Below are 22,277 nucleotides of genomic sequence, written 5' to 3' on the forward strand. Positions count from 1 at the left end.
TCATTCAAAGACTCTGTCCCAATAGCTGGGGGGATGGGGTGGGAGAATACAAACACTACTTAGGATTTTGGAGAGCTTTTCATTTGCAAAAGAACAACTGGAGATTCCAATGCTGCGTGATTTCCAGCCAGGCAGACAGAGAATCAGTATTGTTCCCCAGGCTAGAGACCCCATGGACAGGGCCATAGCTGTGAGCATGGTTGCTCTGCACAGCCTGTTAGTCTGAAAGACACACGACTTTGCAGAGCTGCACACCTCAGCATCTCACAACATCACAGCACCACACAAGACAGGAAGAGAGCCAGCGAGTCAGCTGCGCTGGCTGTCGCCACGGCAGACACTGGTGTGATGTCATTCAAATGATGCAGCCAGTCTACCAAGAATGGGTCATTTTCAGAAGCTGGAGGCATCCAGATTTCGGGACCACCCACGTGCGTGGGCCATGCCGTTGTCACCGTGGATGAATGTCAGGTAAGGATGGGCAGTGTGTGAGAGAGAGCTAAGGTCCTTACCGTTCAACAGGATCCCTGTGTATGCCCAAACATCACAATCTGTAAGGCACTTTGAAAGAAGGAATTAGAAAACGTTTCTTCTAAGAAGGGTATCATCCTTTGCTTAGAGAAGCTGGAGGTACATTTGGGATTGGGGTTACCCCTTAGACAGCAGGTGTACAAGGGGCAGAGGTATTGGGTGAGAAAGGGCCAGGACACCTTCACAAAGCTGTGCTTCCCCTCATACAATAGAGGCTAGCAGAACATTCTTTTTCTTTTCTTTTTAAGATTTATATATTTTTATTGAAAAGGCAGATTTACAGAGAAGAAGAGACAGAGAGAGATCTTCCATCTGCTGGTTCACTACCCAAGTGGCTGCAATGGCCGGAGTTGAGCTAATTTGAAGCTAGGAGCCAGGAGCTTCTTCTGGGTCTCCTACACAGATGCAGGATCCCCAGGCTTTAGACCATCCTCTACTCTTTTCCCAGGCCACAAGCAGGGGCCTGGATGGGAAGTGGAGCAGCTGAAACATAAACCAGCACCCATATGGGACCCTAATGCAATGCAGGAATTTAATTATTAAGGCATTGCACCAGGCCCTAGCTGTTCTTTCTTTTTAAACATGGACACTTAAATTTCTACTGTAAGTATATTTCTCCAGTGGAAAATATCCCATTTCCAAAATGATGTTTGTAAGGTGAGAGACACAGAGTGTGCACTGGAGACCCATCCGAGGATCCCGGCTGGGCTGGCCAACACAGCGCTTTACTGTTCTCTGCTGCAGTCCACCACCTGTCACTTGCACGCCTGGACAGGAATGTTTGGCACATCCCAAGCAGCAGAGCTACACATTGTCACTAAGAACAAGAAAGTGACAGTGTCAACAGGGAACGAAGACACAGGGATCAGTGAGTCGTTGAGCAGTAAGCCCGTCCAAAGCAGACCAAAGCCGACTCACTGATCAACAAAATCCCATCAACACAGCAAGCACACAGCTACCCAGGCATGTGGTCCTTGATGCAGTTCCAGAGGCTATCTGCCATGAGACTTTTTAAGTCAGGGCACTAGGTTCACCGTGGATGAGTGCCCGGAGTCAGCTCCTTGCATGCTTACTGGGGCACTCCCAGGGCCCATTCACACTGACATGGAGCAGGGTCTTACCTACTGAGATGGTCTGGCTGGGTTAGATGCGTCTCATTAGATGTGATCTCGGACAGCTGACCAAGATGAAGCTGAAAACACTCAGGGCTCTTGGAACAGATTCATAAATTACAGTCCAATGGGCTTGGAGAACAACTGTGCAAATGATCTGCCTGGGTCATTTATGAGCTGACCATTTGTGAGCCGCCCCCATGACATCAACATCCCACACTGAGTGTGGCTTTAAGACCCAGCTGCCTGGCTTCAGATCCAGCTCCCTGCTAATGAGCCAGAGAAAGCTACAGAGGTTGGCTCAAGGACACGGACTCCTGCCACCCACATGGGAGGCAGAGATGATATTCTATGTCGGGCTTGGGCACCCAGAGAGGACTAGTTGGGAGATGGGACATGGATGATCTAAGGTGAAGAACTTGAACACTGACCCCAAAGAAGTAAGGTGGACACTGTGGCCAGAGCCCTTATGCAGACACCCAGGGAGAACACCCAATTGCCACATGAGTTCATGCATTTCAACTTTACCATTAGTTCAACCAACATGATACACAGAGTATAATTCAGCAGAGATGACCCTGAGTGACCACATTTCCCTGAGTGAGACTTAATGGCAATTGGAAGCCACGGCTTTAATAATATGAATGAATTATAATGGCCCTAATTGCTTCTGTCAGAAATGCTTCTGCTGATCTTTATAAAGAGTCTGTTATGCCCCGCACACTATGTTAAAGATTGTGGGTTACCACAGAACAATGAATAAAAATGGGGCTGATTCAGTGGTATGGTGGGTAAAGCTTTCATACGCGATGCTGGCATCCCATATGGGCACTGGATTGAGTCCCAGCTGCTCCATTGCTGATCCAGCTCCCTCCTATTGCACCTGGGAAAAGCAATGGAAGATGGCACCAGTACTTGGCCCCCTGCCACTCACACAGAAAAATTAGAAGATTCTGGTTCCTGGCTTCGGATTGGCCCAGCTCTAACTGTTGAGCCCACTCAAGGAGGAAATCAGTGGTCAAAAGCTATCTCTGTCTTTCCCTTTCTCTCTGTGTAACTCCAACTTTTCAACAAATACATAAATAATTTTTAAGTGACAAAAATGTGTTTGAAAGCTTCTAGAAGTATCTTCACCTAAGGTCACTATTTCATAACCTTCCTAGAATTTAGTAAGAAAAACTGAGATAAAATTCACTGATACCTTAGTATCTTATCCTTCTTCTCCCCTCAACAGCCACTTGGCTTTTCACTCCAAATACTTCATGAAATGCATAACGAGATAGCAGTTCTTTACAAAATGGTGGATAAAAGGACACATTACCAGCAAAGAGAAAGGAGCCCATTCTGGAAGCACATCTGAATATACAGAATCTTTGCAGTGTGGTAGCCCTGGGCTGGGTTGGGGGTGTTGATAGTTGACTTAAGAGTAGTTCTATTTAGGTGAGGAAAGAAAGATGTAACCATATGGAATCAGTGGAATTCGGAGGACGTCTGTGTGCCAAAGCAAACCACAGCAGTCACTCAGAAAGTGCTTCTTTCAGTCCCGTATTCCAGTGTTTATCCACGCATGGCAACCCAGCGACAAGTAGGCGTCCCTGTCACTTTGTTCCCATGGAGATGGAGACAGCCCCTGATCTTTTTTTTTTTTTTTTTTTGTCAGAGACTGAGCACGTCAGCCTTGGGCCGCTAGCCTTTCTTAACTCTCCACCCAGAGAAACAACACACGTCGTCTGTCCTTTTTAACTACAGACACATGCATGAAACCCAGGAGTTTATACATGCCTAGGTTGTCTTTTCAAGTGGAAAGAAAAAAGGCTCTTATTTAAAAATAGAACTTGGCAAACAAATAGTCCATAATACGGACCAAGTGCGTTTGGAATGCTTTAATAAGAAGCAACAGCCAAAATATTTCACTTTGAAAAGCATCCACTGTCCAGGCACGCCGTTCCTTCGGACAGTATAGTCTGTCACCTTTGAAAAGAGAAGCACAGATTTCCAGAAGACCTTGTTTTACTGGGCACCATAAATATGTAAGAAAAAGCTGTTTGTAAACAATTCACCAGTCCCCAGCTACATACCTGATTAAAATTCATTTTTTAAAACCAAGAATCCTGTTTTCCCAAACGCGTCCTGTACTACTGAAACGATATTCAGTGTTTCACAACTGTAAACTTCTCTCTTAAGATTATATTCTACCTGTTTCTCGTGCTGTCCCATACTCAGTATCTGCATTTTACACGCACAAAAACTTGACTTTCATGCTCTTACTTTTGTTTTCAGATTGGAACATCTGTATTTCAAAAAACTGACATACTTCCCACATTTCTTACATTTAAGAAAAACGTATGAAACATGGGAATTAATTATTTCTTCAAGGTTTGGGGAAAAAACCCACAGTGGATTCACCAAGCCACATATTTGGAGACGTGGACTAGCTATAACCTTGAATTGTTCCTGAATGACTGATCCTTTCAGACACTCTCGATCGTGAATTCGCAATTTAATTTTTGTGAATGATACCAATGCAACTCACGTAATGTAAAATCATGAGAGCAACTGTTTACATACAGCATATTTTAAAACAACTATGCATTATAGTTTTACATGATTCCCAGAAATATTTTGATTCAATAACTTCACTGGGTACTGAGCCTCCTTTGTCACTTCCAACTCTAAGTATAACCTCTGCTCATTCTGGCTTGTTTATTATTGTTTTCAGAGTCAATTTTTGATTGCTTTCCAGCTTTGCATTATATTTTTATGCTCATTTCTAATTTTTTAAAAATTATCTGCTTTTTAACATCTCCATGTATTTTTCTTTCTTTTAACAGAAATATTCATAAAGCTGTAAATGATCACCAACTTCTCCGGGCACATTAGGTAGGTGGAAATATGTAGTTCTTTCATGTGATCAATTGGGTAAACAGCCTTTAATTTTGGCTTTGTCTTGGAGCCAATCATCGCTTAGATTATTTTTGCATCTCTGGTCCTGGAATTGTTTTGCTAGAGAGGCAAAACAAAAAAAAAAATGTGGTTGATTTCATAATTTCTCTGACTGCTTACAGATAATACGTCCTGTACAAATCTGTGTCCACTTGTATGTCAGATTTCCCGCTGCAGAGTCTTGAAAGGTAGCCAGCCACCAGCCACATTTCGATTCCTTGAAAAAGCCTGTTGCTCCCCTCGCCCAGCTCCTGTGCGTGACGACGACTGCATGCAGTGTTTATCAGACTGCTCAGTGAGTAACCAGGGATGTGGGAACATCAGTGGCAGGGACAGTGGCTCCCAGGAAGGACAGCCTCCCACCTCTCACACCAGAAGAGTACTGAAACCTGGTCTGGATTTCCTTAAATTGGTGACATTTTCCCTGAAACGGTTTCCAGCTTTCCATTCCAAATCTCACTTGCTGGCATCGCCAGGTCCCAGACTCATCCACACCAGATGTCGGTCACACGTACCCCTTTCTGCCAAGCAATCCGTGCCAGCGCCCCTTCAGAGCAAGTCTCACTGGGAGCCAAAGCACAGACAGGCAGTTCCTACCACACCGCTTGCGACTCCTCCTGAAAGTTTTGCGCAGGTAGAAGCGGGTTCAGTATTTGGGCAATGGAAGCAAATGTTTCCAAGCTATTTCATGGCCTTTTTGTGCTATCCAGGAATGAAAGTAAAATTTCCAAAGCAACTGAAACCAGATCTGTGCTTTTCCTTCACAAAAGCCTTCATGATAATTTATGCTCATTTCCCATCACTATTAGCAATCACATCAGTGAAAAGACAGAATTCAAAGAATTTGCATGACTCGAACAATGCAGCACAGTATTCATAAAGGCCGACACAGGAAACTTCTTCACGTTTCAGGTGAAAGTCATCATTCACAATGAAAACTCATACCCTTATTACTGTATGATCGTCCTCTACTCACGACTCCACTGACAGCTACCATAACGAAAGATCGAAGCTGAATTATGGGCAATACCCGAACCAGCTCATTTTTTCAGTTTGGGCTTAAACAAGGTCTTGCCATCGTTACAACCGAGAGCGTGCGCACTCACCTGTGCGATAGACAAAGTTGCCCTCCGTCTCTGATGATGACGATGGAGACACCAACTCTTCCTCGAATTCATTAGAGCTAAAAGATCCCGAATGGTTTCTCTGCCTTGTTTTCCCCACCCTGGCGGTGTTTGTGGCCATGACATGTCTCAAAGAGTCGTTGAGGTAACGGTTCAACAAGCTGCTCTTGTACTTCGGGGGTGACACGTAGTCCTCGCTGGCCCGTGACTCCGGCCTCACCCCAGCTTGGACAGCTGAGCTCTCACTTTTGGTCACAGTGTGATGACCTGGAGCAGGATAGGCCCCTTCGTTCATGTGGTCTCCTGGAGGATTTTCTCCATCTGAGAGGGAAAGATATCATCAGGTAGTGCTTTTATACATTTTCCCCTCAATTGCCTCCTTGTTGTGGTCAATCACTAAAAAATGCAGATGTGCAATATAGAAAGTGCATAAAACATCTTTGATATTTATGACTAACGCTCGGCCCAAAGAATGCAGGAATAGGCGTTGGTGTTGTGGCCAGTGAGTTAAACCATCGGCTGCAATACCAGTATTTCCTATGGGTCCCAGTTCCATCCCCGGCTGCTCTCAGCACACCAGGGCAAGTCCTGGCTGCTCAACTTCCAACCCAGCTCCCTGCTAATGCACCCAGAAAAACAGCACAAGATGACCCAAATGCTTGTACCCTTTTGCCACCCATGTGGGGGATCTGGAGGAATCTCCTGGTTCCTGGCTTGGGGCTGGCACAGATTTGACCACCAAAGCCGTTTGGGAGTGAATCAGCAGGTGTAAAATTCTCCTCTCTCTCTCTCTCTCTCTAACCTTGAATTTCAAATAAATAAATGAACTCTTTTAAAAAGGCAGAAACTCATTTAATTTTTTTTTTTAAGGTTTAAACGTCTTTTAGTCACAGCCAAAAATAATCTTAGCTCCTACTGGGAGAAAACAGGAGAAGGTATTTCCAGTGTTCATTCATCCTGGCTACTTTATTGTTTAACTTCATATCACTAATCAAACTATAAGTTAGTAGACGAGAAGTTGAACATAAATTAGAAAAACAAACTTGTAATTGTTTAGGCACATCTAAATGTTTTTAAAATGATGTTCAATATCAAGATAAATGCAGCAAATTGCAACATATGCACATTACAAGATTTTTTTAACTGTACAGTAAGTAGATTGTGATGTTTCTCAATTAAATGATATTTTTCATTTCACTTTTTAATTTTGCTTTAAGTCAAAAGACCCAGTTATTGATTTCATTAACTTCATTTTAAAAATATTTTTATCTTGAATTTTGAATTATGTGGTACATTTTTGTATAGGCTGGGATTCCCCCCAAACTCCCATCCCCATCAGATTTTTCCAATGTTGTTACAATAGTGTAGTCCTTCATAAGGAATCATAATTCAATCAGTCTCTTATTTAAGTGTACCCCGACACTGTTGTTACAGACAATGTCAGACAGTCTAGTATCCCATTGTCTACACATGTCCAACAGTTTCATTGGGAGTCCATCATAGGTCTGGATGCAGGGATGCCTGTTCCATTGTACCCCCACGTCTGTATATGTTAGACCCCAGTATGCCATCACTATCCATTACCATAAGTGAGAAGCCATGAAACAAGGTCAATAATCGGGATGAGTTAGAACAGCCACCTCAACAACAACATCAACAACAAATTATAGCACCCGTTTTCGAGCTGCGGTGAGACTGAGCCGGCCGCTGAGCGCTGCCTTGGTTTGTTTGTTGTTATTTTTGGTTGATTCTCCAAATTGCGTGGATCTTGTTGATTCTGCAGTGTCCTGTGGGATTCGCACACCTGTGTATACCATTTTTAACTAGACTTGCTCCTTCTTCTGGCACTTTTTGGCCCTCTCTCTCTGCCTTCCCCTTTACATCAACCCTCCATGGTCGGCCATTTTTTCGGGACCTCCAGAAACTCATTTAATTTTAACATATTTCACAAAAATATTTTTTCCCATGAACAATCAATCAGTAAGCAAGAGGGGAGGTTATCCTTGGGGTTGTTTATGTTATTGTGAAAATAATACCATCTCATGTAATTAAACAGGAACTGTTACGTCACCATTTTATTTTGTGGATTTCACCTTAAAAATAGCCATCGAGGCAGACAAGGCACTATGGAGGTAAAGCAAAGAAAGTGCGGTAAAAACAGGACAAACCTTCAGAACACGAATCATCACTGCTCACGCTGAGCCGCTCGGCGTTGCCTTGCACATACTTGTTGTACAGCTTGATTCTTAAAGCCCAGCTCAGATCTGGTTGCCGCACGGTGTTCTTCAGCCGCCGCCTCGCATTTGCAAACCAGTTGGACACCTGCAACAGTACTGTGACTCAGTGAACAGCGCACAGAACATGACTATCCTGTGACTGGCGGGAACTGCTGAAGGAGCTAAGCCTTTCCCAGCACCTCTGACCAGTCAATGTTCTCAGGACAGGAGAGGACTGCACACACCAATCCTTCACTCACACACTAAACATACAACAGGTACACAGCAGAAATGAGTACCCGCTGCATCCTATTCATGAGTCAAAGTGGAGTTATTGCTTGGGACATCAGCATCCAACATTAGCACACCAGTGTAAGGCTGGCTGCTCCACTTCTGAGCCAGCTGCTTGCTAATGTCCCCGGAAAAACAGCCGAGCCCAAGCATGTGGGGCTCTGTCACCCAAATCTGGGAGCCCTGATGGAGTTCTTGGCTCCTGGGTTGCTAGTAGCCCAACCAGGCTGTTGTAGGTAGGCATTTGGGGAATAAACCTGCACCTAAGAATCTCACCTTTGCTTTCTGTCACTCTGTCTTTCAAATAAGTAATTAAAAAAAAAAAGATCATGGCTAACACAAAGAACACCATGAGGAAAGGCATGTGCACATTCAGAGGCAATGAGACAGATCCAAAGGGAAGGTGGAGTAGCCTGGTGGATAGGTGACTAAAGCCTTCCGGGGGCATCCAAACCAATCTTGGAGGAAGCTCAGGCAGAATGAATGGGTAGAGAAGTAGATCCCTAGGAAAGGAAACGTGAGAGCAAATTTAATTTCGATTTTCCAGTGGCACCCTGGAGGATGGGATGAGGGAAGACCGAACAACGCCCCAGAATCGTCAGGCTTATGTAATCTAAAAAGGAGAGACTACTTGGAGGAAGACATGATGCATGACTTTCTGACCACAGAAAGGAACGTTGGGTTGGAGAAAATCCACAGTGGGAAGGGATGGAACATCCACCTTTGGGATACACAGTGACAACTGAGCAGCGAAAATGAAAAGATCAAAGGCCAAACTTTGGGGGATCCTCCACCCCAGAAAGGGCTATTTGGCAAGACACACACACACACACGCACACACACACACACACACACTGTGTGACAGAGACAGAGAGGGAGGGAAAGAGAGAGATCAGAGAGGCATGTAGGGAGGAGCTGAAAAGCAGGTGTTTCCTAAGCAGATACAAGACAGCAAAGAAAGAACACTCCAAAACAAAGAAATGTGATTCCATGCTTGTTTTTACAGTACTACTGTATCTGCTAAATTGACATTTGAGGTTTCCTCTGACAAAAAAAAAAAAACCAGGCTGTCACCAGCACACAGGCTTTTCTTTAAAAAAAAAAAAAACCCTGCAAACACAATATGAGCTTTTATAAAAATGAAGCATGGGAGGAGAATGAAGTCTTTCTGCCAGTTGGTTCCGAAACCTGCCCTGGGATAATGTTTTGTGTGGTCATGTTTGTACTGGAAGTTTCCCTTCTAAGAGTATATTATAAATATGTAACTTTCACACAGTGCTCAAGCCCTAATTATTGCATGGAATTGTGGTAAATTCTACTTTAAATGCAAAATCCCATCCCCCTGTTTTTCTCCTGAGGAACACATGCTAATTTTCCCACATCTGTCCTGTGTGCCTTAGCCAACAGTAACCATCCTTTTGAGTCCAGGTATACTGGTGTAAGAGCTCACAGTGGCAGGTTGGCTGGCTGTCTTAGAAGCTGGCTTTCATTACTGTCACTCAGTCTCGTTTTGCAGCCTGTCTCTTACAACTTCTAGCAATACTCACTAATGTACTCAGAGGAGCAATCTTTGTCTCGCACTTTCTGGAAGGGCCAGCAGTATAGCATTAGAAACCATTAACCAGGACACACATGAGCATTGGCTGTGGAAGCATCAAATGTCTGGCCCCGTTTGTTACATTCTCAAACTTCCTTCCTTTACTGACAAAATTTTCATCCAACTCCTCACTGCTAGTAACTACAGATTCTAGAACATTCTTCCCATCTTCTCTGTAGTGGATCTCCACCAACCATCATCAAACTCCAATGCTGATGCACACTTTTGATGGAATCTAGTTTCCTGTTCTGAATCTGCCAGACACGGTATGTGAATTTAGTAAACCATTCATGTTTTCCCAGCCTCAAAACCTTCATTGACTATGACACACATTTGATGGTTCCTAACATCCCTATCAATTCCAAAGATCAACTTCTGCAATGAATAGCCCAAGATCTCTGCTCATCACTAAGCATCCTTCTGCTCTCTACTGCTCTCCAGAAATCCACCACTTATGCTTAGGTCCGCCCTGCTCCTTCCCACATGGTGGACAGTTGCCTCAACTTCTGCCCCACTTGTACTGGTCAGAAGCCAGCTCAACAGCACTGTGACATTCTTAACAGCATGTATATCAGACTAACCTTAAATTTTAACACATCTGCCACATAGCACTCATACAATGTAAAATGCAACTCTTAAGATAAAACTTCATATGTAAGTGAAGTCACCTGCAAGGGACTTCTGATCTACAAAGAATTAACCTGTTGAAACTGTAACACACAAAACTGTGAAGGTTTTCAGTGTCAATGGGGGATTGGCTGGCTGTTCATATATGCAGGTCCTACTCTGTTTTTAATATACTCAATCATAGTGCTTACTGTATTACAATCATTACCCACTAGATTTTCCAAAACATCTTGCAGTATTTTACCACCAAAATGTCACAGTACAGTCTAGCAGCTGAAAACAGACTGACGTATACGTATCTACATATCTACTTGTAGTAGGTCCTGCAAACAGCAAACAGGAAGCTAAAAAATCTGCATAAATGGTATTCTGCAATTTTTTCCTGATGAATTAAAGCAAACTGAGGGTTTCACTGAAGGTTAAGGTACCAATTTTATACCTTTTACGTACCATAAATTCCTTCAGGTTGTTGTCAACCATGTTTTCTTTGAATTGTGTTTTACATGTAATAGGCCTCCTGACTTAGGGTAGATTTTAGAACAATATTTGAGTGTCAAGCCTGTTGCTTAAAAGAAAAAAAAACCAAACAACAACAACAACAAAAGAATATATGGAGCTGAAAGGGAAAGCCTAGTGATTCTTGTCCCACTCCAACAGAGGTGTTTATATTCAGCATATTGACAAAGCAATCAGTACAGGGAAGCAAAAGGAATGTAACCGGCCTCCATCCGCTGCTGAATGCTATGGACCCACAGATGTATTCTTGGTCATTCGGCGGTAGTCCTGAGTCCGTCACTGCCACACTGTGTAGTATAACACTTGGACAATGCAGAAGCAGCAGTCTGTTTTGCTGATTATTGAACCGCTGCCACAAGCCCTTCCAGTCCATAATGACAACAGATATTTTTGCAGAAGCGGTCAATACCAAGCCAAACACAGGTATGTCAACACAGGGGATAGAATCTTGCAACACAGCAGCGTTAAAATGGTAAATTGACACACCACACGAAATTAAGACTTTCAAGAGGAAGAAGTGTGAAGAGGGAAGCTCCATTTCTTGCAAAATACAAAACTCTAACCATTTATCACCTGTTTATTTACCATTACACAATTAAGTTATGCCTATGTTGAGACGACACAGTACATTCTCATTTGAGCAATGATCAGTCTTGCGAATCAAGGACTGTGGAATATTTGGCTGCTTAAGTTCAAAACACACGGCCTGATGCACTAGCCTAGTGGCTAAGGTTCTCACCTTGAATACGCCAGAATCCCATATGGGTGCTGTTCTAATCCCAGCAGCCCTGTTTCCCATCCAGCTCCCTGCTTGTAGCCTGGGAAAGCAGTCCAGGACGGCTCAAACACTTGGAACCCTGTACCAACGTGGGACACCTGGAAGAGGCTCTGGGCTCCTGGCTTCAGATTGGCTAAGTTCCAGCCATTGTGGCCGCTTGGGGAGTGAATCATTGGACAGAAGATCTTCCTGTCTCTCTTCCTCCCTGTATATCTGACTTTCCAATCAAAATAAATACATCTTTTTTAAAAATCCCTAATTAAAAAAAGATCAAAACATATGCACATACAAGCAGTCATCTCCCCCACACCTTTTTTTAAAAAGATTTATTTATTTTTATTAGAAAGGTAGATTTACAGAGAAAAGGGAGAGGCAGAGAGAAATATCTTCCATCCACTGGTTCACTCCCCAAATGGCCGCAACCCAATGGCCAGAGCTAAGAAATTCCGAAGCCAGGAGCCAGGAGCGTCTTCCAGGTCTCCCATGTGGGTGTAGAGTCCCAAGGCTTTGGCACATTCTCTACTGCTTTCCCAGGCCACAAGCAGGGAGCTGGAAATGAAGTGGAACAGCTGGGACAGGAACTGGTGCCTATTTGGGATCCCATTAGACTAACACACTGGGCCTCATCATCTCCCTTTTATTGCCACAAAAACGCTTACAACTCATTAAGAAATAAGACATCGGGCCCAGCAGCGTGGCCTAGTGGCTAAAGGCCTCGCCTTGAACGCCCCGGGATCCCATATGGGCGCCGGTTCTAATCCCAGCAGCTCCACTTCCCATCCAGCTCCCTGCTTGTGGCCTGGGAAAGCAGTCGAGGACGGCCCAATGCATTGGGACCCTGCACCCGCGTGGGAGACCTGGAAGAGGTTCCTGGTTCCCGGCTTCGGATCGGCGCGCACCGGCCCGTTGCGGCTCACTTGAGGAGTGAATCATCGGACGGAAGATCTTCCTCTCCGTCTCTCCTCCTCTCTGTATATCTGACTTTGTAATAAAATAAATAAATCTTTAAAAAAAAATAAAAGTAATAAGACATCAAATTAATGGAGCAAACACTATCAGTTATATAAATTAGGAGATGCTACCAAGCCTAGAGTAGAAATAAACAAAAGCTGAATATCTATTTCTTCCTGCTTCATTTTCCAAGAATAAAAAATGTAGGTGCTTATGAATGGCCTCAGATCGACTTGCCACAAAGCATATGCTCTACTAGGGTTCCAGCTTTTTTATTTCTAAGCTTCAAAGCACACTGCTAACCAATCCTTACATGCTTCCTTACTAAATGTAACAAAAAAGTGAAACTAATCCACATGAAAATGCTGGCACACAAACCAAAGGAAAACATCAAGTGTAAAAGAAATTTGCAAAAGGACGGTTTGGGGAGCTTAAAAAACACCAGTGATGCAGACTGTCTGCTCATGACATGAGAAGATGAGACAGGAAGCCAATGTGGGAAGCAAGAAATAGGCATCTGAATAGAAACAAGGAAGACACCCCATCTTTGTCCACCAGCACAGACACACCCGTGATTGTCTGTAGAACGTCTTATAGCATTCCAGTCCAGGAGCCGCCCTCTGCCTGCTATGGACAGAGGTGACAACCTACTCAGTTTTCAAGAGTGTCTTTATTGTTACAAAGGTGCCTGGGGAACTCACATGGTGATTCTACTGCTGTTTCCAAAAGGGACGCTGTCTGCTAGGAGTACGTGGAAAGCGCCATGTTTAGGTGATACAGCACACAGACGCACTGTCACGCTCTCGGCCCCTGACTCCATGGGAGCACATTTACCCACTGGGCAGTGTGCCTCATTACACAAGAGTCTACGTTGTAGAGATCAAAAGCTTTATTCAGATCACCATTTTATGTTTTTTTCCCTTTACAAGTGTAAACTATTTACGTAATTTGTTTGCAACCCTACAGAGTCAGGACTTAATTTGGATGCTGAATTTAGGTCTGACTTATACGAGCCCCCTTGTATATATTTTAGCTGTGTGTTTGTTGACATGTGTATTTATTTTTGTGATTTGTGTATTTGTGTGTATGTTACATGTATATAATCTTTTTATTACATAGGCATCCCATTATACCTCACTGAAAATAACGGCCTGGAGCGAGCTTTGAGCCCGGTGGTCAAGAGGCCTACATCCCATCTCAGCATGCCTGGTTTGAATCCCAGCACCGCTTCTGAGCTAGCTTAATGTTAATGCACAACCTGGGCCACAGTGGGTGATGGCTCAAATAGGTGGGTGTATGCCCCCTATGTGGGAGACACAGACCAAGCTCCTAGTTCCTGGCTTCGGCCTGGCCCAGACCCTGTCCAGCCCCAGCCCAAACCTGGCCGAAGTGAAAATCTGGGAAGTGAATCAGTGGATGGTAGCTCTGTCTCCGCCTTTCAGATAACTGAAAGTAGAAAAATAAATAAATAAAAACTAAAAGGAAAGAACTGGACCTGAACTTAATTCTGTATGGGGTTCATTGTAAATTCCATTACATAGATTTTTTTTTTGTAATTATCCTTTTAAAGTTCCATCATCTCATTTTGTTTATGGTAAAACTGAAAATTATTATATGGGAGGTCTTTAAACATCTCACAGAAAATGTATATTTGAAAAAAACTCTGCATCACTTTAAGAAGTTTTTGTATCAAATATTGGTTGTCTGTATTACATTTTCCACACAATTTTCAAGTGGCCTTGGACAGATAGATGTAACATTATAACCACTTTACTCAATCAAAAAAAATCACACATTCTGAATATTTCTACTTTCAGGGGACTAAGAAAAAAAGAGGTTTTGAATGGAAATTCATATAAATTAGATATGCTAGCTGTTTTTCCAAGATTTAAATGTAAAAAGATTTATTATTTACATTTGAAATACCATTATGGGTAGCAAACACTTCAACTTTATCTTAAAATAGCAACTATTCGTACTGCAGCTCAACAACATAGCTGCCTAGGAAAATGCAAATGTCTTGCCTAGTGATTTTTCATCACCAAATGTGTTCTAAAATGTGCAATTTTTTTTTTTTGCAGTGACAAGCATTGAACGTGGAGCCACACACAGGCTCAACTAACACGATCTTCGTTCCTGCTGACATCACTGTGAAATAGTCCAGTAAGTGTAAGGACGCATGAGTTTCCAAGATAAACAGCCCACCTGTTTAAATTGAAATTTGAGCAAACACATTCATTTTTCTTGAGTTTTTCCTAACTAGAATAATCCACGCAGTATCTACCTTCTATAAATCACAGTAAAGTGCACAGTTTTATGTCACACAAATAACAAGCCAAGAACAGTACAACTCCTGCTAACAGTTACGAAAGCGTGTTCCTAAAATCAGCAAATACCTTTTGGACCTCTGATAAGCCTGACCACAAGTCAGCTTTCACTTTGTCAAACTTTCCAGCAATTCCTAAGCGTCTGTTTAACATATTCTGGAAAACTTACTTAACAACAAAGTTTATGTGGGGAGAGGGGTTTCCCATTACAGTACATTTGCCAGAATGGTCCAAAATCCACCAAGGAAGCCAGGTGGTTCTAATGCAATGTATTACGCTGCTCCCTCTTCCAGACCCCCTCCTCTTTCTCCTGCAACCACCGGTTGTGTGGTATGGTTATAGGGGGCCATGCCACTTCAGCTGAAGAAGAAACCATGGTGCGACCAAAACCAGCACTGGATTGGGACTGATTTACTTCAGGCCCCTGACACTTAACCTTGGAGTCGCGGTCAGCTCACGTGTAAAACGTGGCTACTCTGTGTTTGCCCTGCTTCTGGGAACAGCCAGTAAGATGATGTTTGCACCAGCGACTCCCTTGCTGGTGTAGTCAGAGATGAAACCAGGTCAGACCATTTCTCTTTTCAGAGTAGCCCGCCCATCCCAGCTGCCTCCTCTCATTAATAAAAACCTTATGGGGGTGGGGGGGAAGGAACCAGCAAAAAAAAAAAAAAGTGCTGTGGGTTCCAGCTAATATCATGATGTTTGCTTTTTAAGGTGGGACGGGGAGGTGGGATGCAAAAAGCCACCTCTTGCCTTTCCATTCCCACTCCTATCTGGGTCTGCAAAGACAGTTAATCAAGGTTAATTCTGCACTTCAGCGGCAGGCGGGCATTCTTCAAGTTTAGGCCCTGGCCCCACAGCCTTCACTGCCACCAACAACCGGAAATGCTCCAGAAATACAAGTGGACGCTGCCACGCACCACGGCCACGTTGCGGTATCAGACATCCGGAAATGCCTTAAAAGTGTTTTTAAGCCTTGAAAACACTCCCCTGCGGGCAGCAGCATCCGCACCTTCGTGCACTTCTCTGGTGACTCTTCCCTTTCTCGCATTTAAAGAGCCCTCCGCCAACTCCCAGTCGCGGGAGAGAAGGCACCGAGACGCAGAGGTTCCCACTTCGGAATTAGCACTTGGCCCCTGCCGCACCTCGGACGTCCCAGGAGGTAGCGGAGGTGGTGGCGAGCAGGCCGAGCAGGCCGAGCAGGCCGAGCAGGCCGAGCAGGCCCAGCACCCGCACTGATGGCTCCCGGAGCAGCTGGCCCCTTTCTGGCCCCGCACGCAGTGCATTGAGCGCGTAAAAGTCTCCGCCCGGCGCGGGCGCCCGAGGGTCAAGGTGGGCGGCTCCTTGCTCACCTGTACCAGCGTCATCTGCGAGCCAAGGGCCAGGAGTATCTTCTCCGTCTTGGTGGGGTACGGGTTGTCACGGTGCTTGTAAAGCCACTGCTTGAGGGGTCGCGCCATGTCCTGCAGGGCCTGGCGCTTGTGCCTCACCTTGCCGCCGTTCTGCCGGGATCTGGGACACGGGGAAGGAGAGAGAAGCGGCCCGGGTGAGTGGCGCTGACAAGGGGCAGGTGGGTCCAGTCCCTCCAAGTCCCGTGCTCCCTTGGGCACGGAGGTTCTGCAGTGCGCTCGGAACGAGGTGAGAACGAAGCAAGGGGTGCGGGACTCATCCCGCCACTTCCGTGTTGGGTCACCTCACCCTTGCCCTCTGGTCATGTAGGGTTGTGGATGCTGGGTTTATTTCCCCAAGGCGGAGGTGGGGGGAATGTTCACAGCGCAGTCAAGGGTCACTCCAGGTGCAAATAGGGCGGCAAGGCCGCTCTGCGGTCTAGCCTGCTGACTAGAGCGCCCCAGGGTCTCAGAGGGCGGGTGGGCAGTAAAGCAGAAGGCAGTCCCAGTTATCCACCCATCAGCCCTCACCTATTTCCTTGGCTCCCCTGGATTAGAGAGAGTGAGAGAGGGAGAGAGAGAGAACCCCAACAGCAAAGCTTCCCAGAGGAAAGGTGTGCGGAGTGAGGCAGCAGGCCCTCCAGGAGCCGGCGTCCTCATCCAGAGACTGGGGGGGACCTGGGCGCGGGGTGCTGCGCTGCGCTCCCTGGGCGCTCCGGGAGGTGTCGCCGCCGCAGCGCCCCGGGCTCGCGCTCCCCTCGGCTCCTCTGGGCTCCTCTGAAGCCACTTTTCCTGAACGAAACCTCCTCTGTAGTTCCCGAACCAGCCACGCCGCAGGACAAGCAGCTGACGCAATCGCTCAGGTGCGGTCGACCTGGATGGCCTCGCCTAAGCTTGCCTAGGGGCTCCCCGAGTCTCCAACACCGGGCGGGGCCGACACTCGGGGGTCGACATTCCATTCCATCCCCAACAACCCCAATCCCCTAAAACGAAAGCAGCGGCCTCCCCTCCGGCCTCGCAGCGGACCCCGCCCAGGCGAGCGCCCCACGTCTCCGAGCTTGGGAGCGGAGGCCAGGGCTTCTCAGGGTCCACCTAGACATCCCAGGCTGCTGGACCCTGCCTTGTACCTGTGCAGCCGGTTCCGCGATTTCTGCCGGGAAAGGGGGCAAGGAACCCCGTACCGTGAGGTTCAGGGAGGTGAGGACCGAGGGGGCGGCTCCTGGACTTTTCAGCAAGCCTTTTAACTACCCCCGGCAAACTGATAATTCCTATTTTGAGAAACTAGTCCCATACAATGGGAAATACTCCTGTCGGAGACGGGAACCCTGAGTTCCATGGCCCGTGCGCCCGTGCTCCCCACGGGACCCCCGCGCCGCTCGCCGCACCTAACCGCCCCGGGCCCAAGGCTGGCACCACCCCACTCCTCGCCACCCCGCGTGCTCCGGCTGGTGCTCACCCGGTCCGTCGGTGTCGCAGGCCGAGGTTGTCCTTGAGGAGCGGGCCGTCGGGGAGGCCCACCTCGGGGCGGCCGAGGGGACTGTCCAGGACACTGCCGCCGCCGAAGGGCCGGCCGCCCCTCTCCCGCTCCTGAGCGCCTCGCTCCTCGAAAAGCACAGCGCCACTGAGCTTGTTGAAGACGATGGTGTTCATGGTGCGGGCTGGCGGGGGCGCACCGTGCGGCCGCAGCGCCTCGGGGCCGAGCCGCCCGGAGCTCCACGACAGGACTGGGGTTCTGGAACATGAAGGGGCATCCCATTACTCGCCCGCAGCCCCCGAGTCTCCGAACTCAGCCGAGGGGGAGGAGCGGGCGGCGCGGCCAAGGCGGGACCGACAAGCCCCCGCCTTCCCACACCTGGCCCACCCTCCTCTCCTTGGTAGGCCCCTTTGCTCCTCCAGCCGGACTTCTATCCACGAGGCTAGGGTAAGCAATTTTCAGACGCACCTCCTGGTGCTAGCCGGTCAGGCACCGGGCGGCGAGCATTTGGAAAAGGATGATTTGGAGTAAAAAGGAGAACCGCATCCCTCGGGCGCAGTTCGCAAGTCCTGGGCCATACCGGGATATCGGAGGCGTCTCTGTTTTCTACATTCCGGGAAGGTGTTGGCTCAGACCCTCTGCGGTCTTCTTTCCACTAAAGTCTTTTGGTGTAGGGACAGGGAGGCGGCAAGGGACTAGGGATTTTAGGAGCAGCCTCAAGAACTGCACAGCCAAGTGGAATCAGGGACAAACGCGCCTCCTCCACACCTCTCTCTTCCTAGCATTCCCCAGATCCCTGCAACTCCAAGATGTCCCAGTGCCCAGAGCCATGGAGTGGGGCTGACTTACATCGCAACGCGTCAACGAAGCACTGGTTCAGAGCCTCTCTACACCTACTCCCCCTGGGGGGGGGGGCTTGGGGAGAACCTCGGAGACCAAGCAGCGCAGTGCTCGGACGTCTGCAGACAGCCCGCTGCTCACCTGAGCGGTGGTGGCAGCTGTGTATCCTGACTGGCGCACAGTCGTCCGCCCCCCGCATCTGCCCGCGAAGCGCCTAGGGGCAGTTTCTCTTCCTCCCTGCGGCCGGCCTCCAGCTCACTGCCAGCGCCGCCTGTCCCGCACACGTACCCACGTACACACACACACACAGACACACGCGCCCGCGCGCGTCTTCCTCGTGCCTAGCCAAAGCGCCCCGCCCCGCCCCGCCCCACAGCTGCCCGCGGAACTGAGGACCCCACTATTTCTGGGGGGAAAGAAGTCAAACCCCGGCGCCCAGCTGCGAACAGACAGGTTCGTGCCCAGTGTGTGCACACGGCCCTGGCGACCAGCATCCGAGCCCAAATGCATGCTCCTAGCCACCGATCCACCTTCAGGACTGGCTTCGTTTCCCGTTTTTAAAGCAGTGCGCTTAATGATGTGCGCGCACACTTGCTATCCTCTGACAAGACACCCTACCCCAGCCCCTCCGTCTGCCCTCACCCCAGCCTGGCCCCCGGCCCCTACTGCCTCCAAAGCAATGGGCTGTTCTTCCCAAAGCAGCCGCCGTGAAGGGTGTGGACCCTCTCGCTTTCTCCCGGCTGTCCCCAGGCAAGCGAGCAGTCAGGGACGCGGCGGCGCACGCCCTCTGAGTCTGTAGCAGCAGACGCCCGGAGGCAGAGGCCCGAGAGCTTCATTTTGCACGGGGTTCCCGGGGCGTGTGAACCGCAGCTCCGGAAGCCCGTGATTGTCCCCTGCGCCGTCTCTCGGCTTCGCAGGCGTCCCGCTTACCGCGACGCGCTCCACACTGCGGCCGTGGAGTTCAGTCCCTGCGGACCGCTCCGCCCAGCGCCCGCCTAGCAAAGGAGGCGCGCGGCCAGGTAGGCTCGGAGGCTCCCGGTACAAGACAGTGGGCCCGCCTCGGCCTCCGCGGGGCCGCGTCCCTACCGGATTTTCGGCGGGAGTGGGGGAAGCGCGAGGAGCGCCGAGGTGCTCCCTGGCAAAGGGGAAGGCGCGCGCTGGGACCGCGGCGAGCCGCCGCCACTGTGCCCCGGACTGCACCTTACCTGGGGCGGAGGGGCCGGCGGCTGGCTGCGGGGCGGCAGGCTCTCCCCGCTCGAGGCTAGGCACACTCCCATCCCCGCCGCATGGTCTCCGCGCCGGCTGCAGCGCGTTTACCGCCCGCACCGCCGCCGTCTCGGCTTTATTTACCCAGACAGGCGCGCGGGGCCCGGGAACAGGAATACCGAGGCCTTCTCATGTTTCCTAACTGCCCGGCCCAGCCGGCGAACATCCTGTGGGCGCGGTATCCAAGTTCCCGGGCCGCCAGCCGCCGAGCCGCTTGGGGGGCTGCTGTTAACCCCTAGCAGCGAAGACGCCAGTGGAGATTCCTGCTCTCATCCCGCCGAGGCTACCTCTCAAGGCCTGGGTGACTCCCAGATCCCACCGCCTAGGGAAACCCCTTTTCCTTTTGCGCTGCGCTGCGGGGAAAGACATTGGAGAAGCCGCCGGGAGCGCTGGGTTCCAGTAGCGAGAGCTGGAAGCTGGGCCGAGTTGGTTTTTTTTTTGCTGGCCCAAGCGCCCTAGGCGGGGAAGGTGGCTGGGACGCTCCTCGAGATGTCCCCGCGGTTAAGGTTGAAGGCAAGTCGGGACAGAGCTGGGCTTGGTGCCTGCAACGTAACTACGGGGCGCGCGAGCTGCCTGTCTGAAAGCTTCTGTCTGCCCTGCTGCCTCGCACAATTCAAGACTAAGCATCCACGCTCTCCTCCTGGGACCAGCTCATCCTCCTGGCAGTAAGGTGGACCACCAAATCCAGGAGGGAAAGAGGTGAACCTGGGTGACCAACCTGCGGCGCCCACAGGTATGAAAGAGAAGGCGCCCGTGGAGCCGGGAATCTGTCTGCGAGGAGCAGAAAGGGATGCAACGGGGGCGACTCCCGAGCGAGTGGTCTATGGTCACGTGTTGCTTCCCACTGCTGCCCCAGACGCCCTGGAAGCTGCGGGGAGGGCGTTGCGGGGGGCGTCTGCCTTCCTGGCCGTGGCCCTGCTACCCCTCAAGAGACCTCACAGCTTCCAACATTGTTCCCCTTTTCTTCAGAACGAAAGAAAACTTCAGGACTCATAGGTTGACCGGTCAGCCCCAGAGCAGCGCTCCACCTAAGCGAAGTGTATATGGGCTGGAAGTGGATGAAAACAGAGCTGATCTATCATTCATGGATTATTCCTAAAAGGAGGCAGACGCTTGCATGCTACAACAGGCCAGCTCCCCTACCATCCAGCAGCGAGCCCCCGCAGCCGCAGCGCCTAAAGCCAAAAGGTGGGCAGCTGAGCATTTCAGCACACCAGGGATGCCGCGCTTTTATCCCTGCACCCTGCTCTCCCAGGGCGTCTTGCGTTGTGTAACTTGCCCTTGCACATCGCTTTGGTAAGCGGAGTGAGTGGGTGCAGAAGACAAGCTTGGGACCACAGACTCTAGGAATTCGTGTTCTTGTAGGAACTCGTGTGGCTTCCTATCCTGATTTTCAGCAAATGGCCAAGCTGCACAGTAGAGGCAGATGTAAGGGCCGATCCACAGCGGGAGAAGGGTGGCATTCCCTCTGAGGGTCTCTCTGAGTGATGCGAGCTGCGGGACACTGTCAAGGAATCAGCAGGCACACGCCCCGCCCACGTAATTTCTGATCAGAGAGGCAAGTAAAGCCTGCAGTGTGGTGAGTAGTTGCTTGCACTTTCACAATGTTCCACTGATTTATTAAGCTCTGCTCTGGTCCATGCCAGTGGAAGAAAAAGATGGATTTTGTTGTTTTAGCTCCTGTTTACACAATTTTTAAAATGCACCAAAAAAAAAACTTTGACTGAAGGTACATTTACGTGTAAAGTTTGGGTTTTTTTAAAGCCTGAATCTGACTATGAAAGCCTTAAAAAGAAAAAATCCTGCGTTGGAAAAATAGTCACCTTGGTTAAAAAAAAAATCTCAGGTGAAGTCACTGGAAAAATAAGATGACAATTTGTTGAGACTATAGCTTCATCGCTGTAAAATAAAGAAGCAGTAGAGGATCCCTTCTGAAAGTGAGAATTCAAGTGCACCTTTGCTGCGTGAAAGGCTCAGATTTTATCTTCGCAAATTTTCTCTCCTATGGAAGAGGGAAATCTCCATTTTCAGGCACCATTGAAATGCGTGTATCATTTTGTTAAATTTCACCTTCCGAGAAATGGATTTTGCTCAGCTTCTCCATCTGTACTCCACTGTGGGCGTATGAAGTGCTGCGATGTAACCCTCAGGAGTGAAATGTGCAGCTTTAGCAGGCACTGCTGGAACAGTGAAGAAAGCATCTGCCGTTTGTGGAAGGTGACCACGTGTAGGAGCAGCACAAACAGTAAGCCAGCCGACCTCAGCCCTGAGCGTAGTAGTTCTGGTTAATTTGACT

At 48.6% G+C, this 22,277-nt stretch overlaps 1 protein-coding gene across 2 annotated transcripts in view; it reads right to left on the reverse strand.

Annotated features, from left to right (window-relative positions):
* MKX (mohawk homeobox) overlaps positions 1-20,014 on the reverse strand; it is a 73,549-nt gene extending 53,535 nt beyond the window's left edge. Inside the window, exons 1-5 of one of the 2 annotated variants that reach the window (XM_058668908.1) lie at positions 19,921-20,014; positions 17,858-18,133; positions 16,366-16,525; positions 7,879-8,032; positions 5,693-6,031 (exon numbers count right to left, since the gene is read on the reverse strand). In XM_058668908.1, the coding sequence (XP_058524891.1) occupies positions 5,693-6,031; positions 7,879-8,032; positions 16,366-16,525; positions 17,858-18,051 (847 nt within the window). In that variant the 5' untranslated portion in view covers positions 18,052-18,133; positions 19,921-20,014. Of the gene's footprint in view, positions 1-5,692; positions 6,032-7,878; positions 8,033-16,365; positions 16,526-17,857; positions 18,179-19,920 lie in introns of those variants that run through there. The other variant, XM_004588521.2, reaches the window with a different exon arrangement.
* Between the last annotated feature and the right edge of the window lie 2,263 nt (positions 20,015-22,277).

The sequence above is a fragment of the Ochotona princeps genome, chromosome 10 (genome assembly GCF_030435755.1).
Source record: "Ochotona princeps isolate mOchPri1 chromosome 10, mOchPri1.hap1, whole genome shotgun sequence".
NCBI classification, from domain to species: domain Eukaryota; kingdom Metazoa; phylum Chordata; class Mammalia; order Lagomorpha; family Ochotonidae; genus Ochotona; species Ochotona princeps.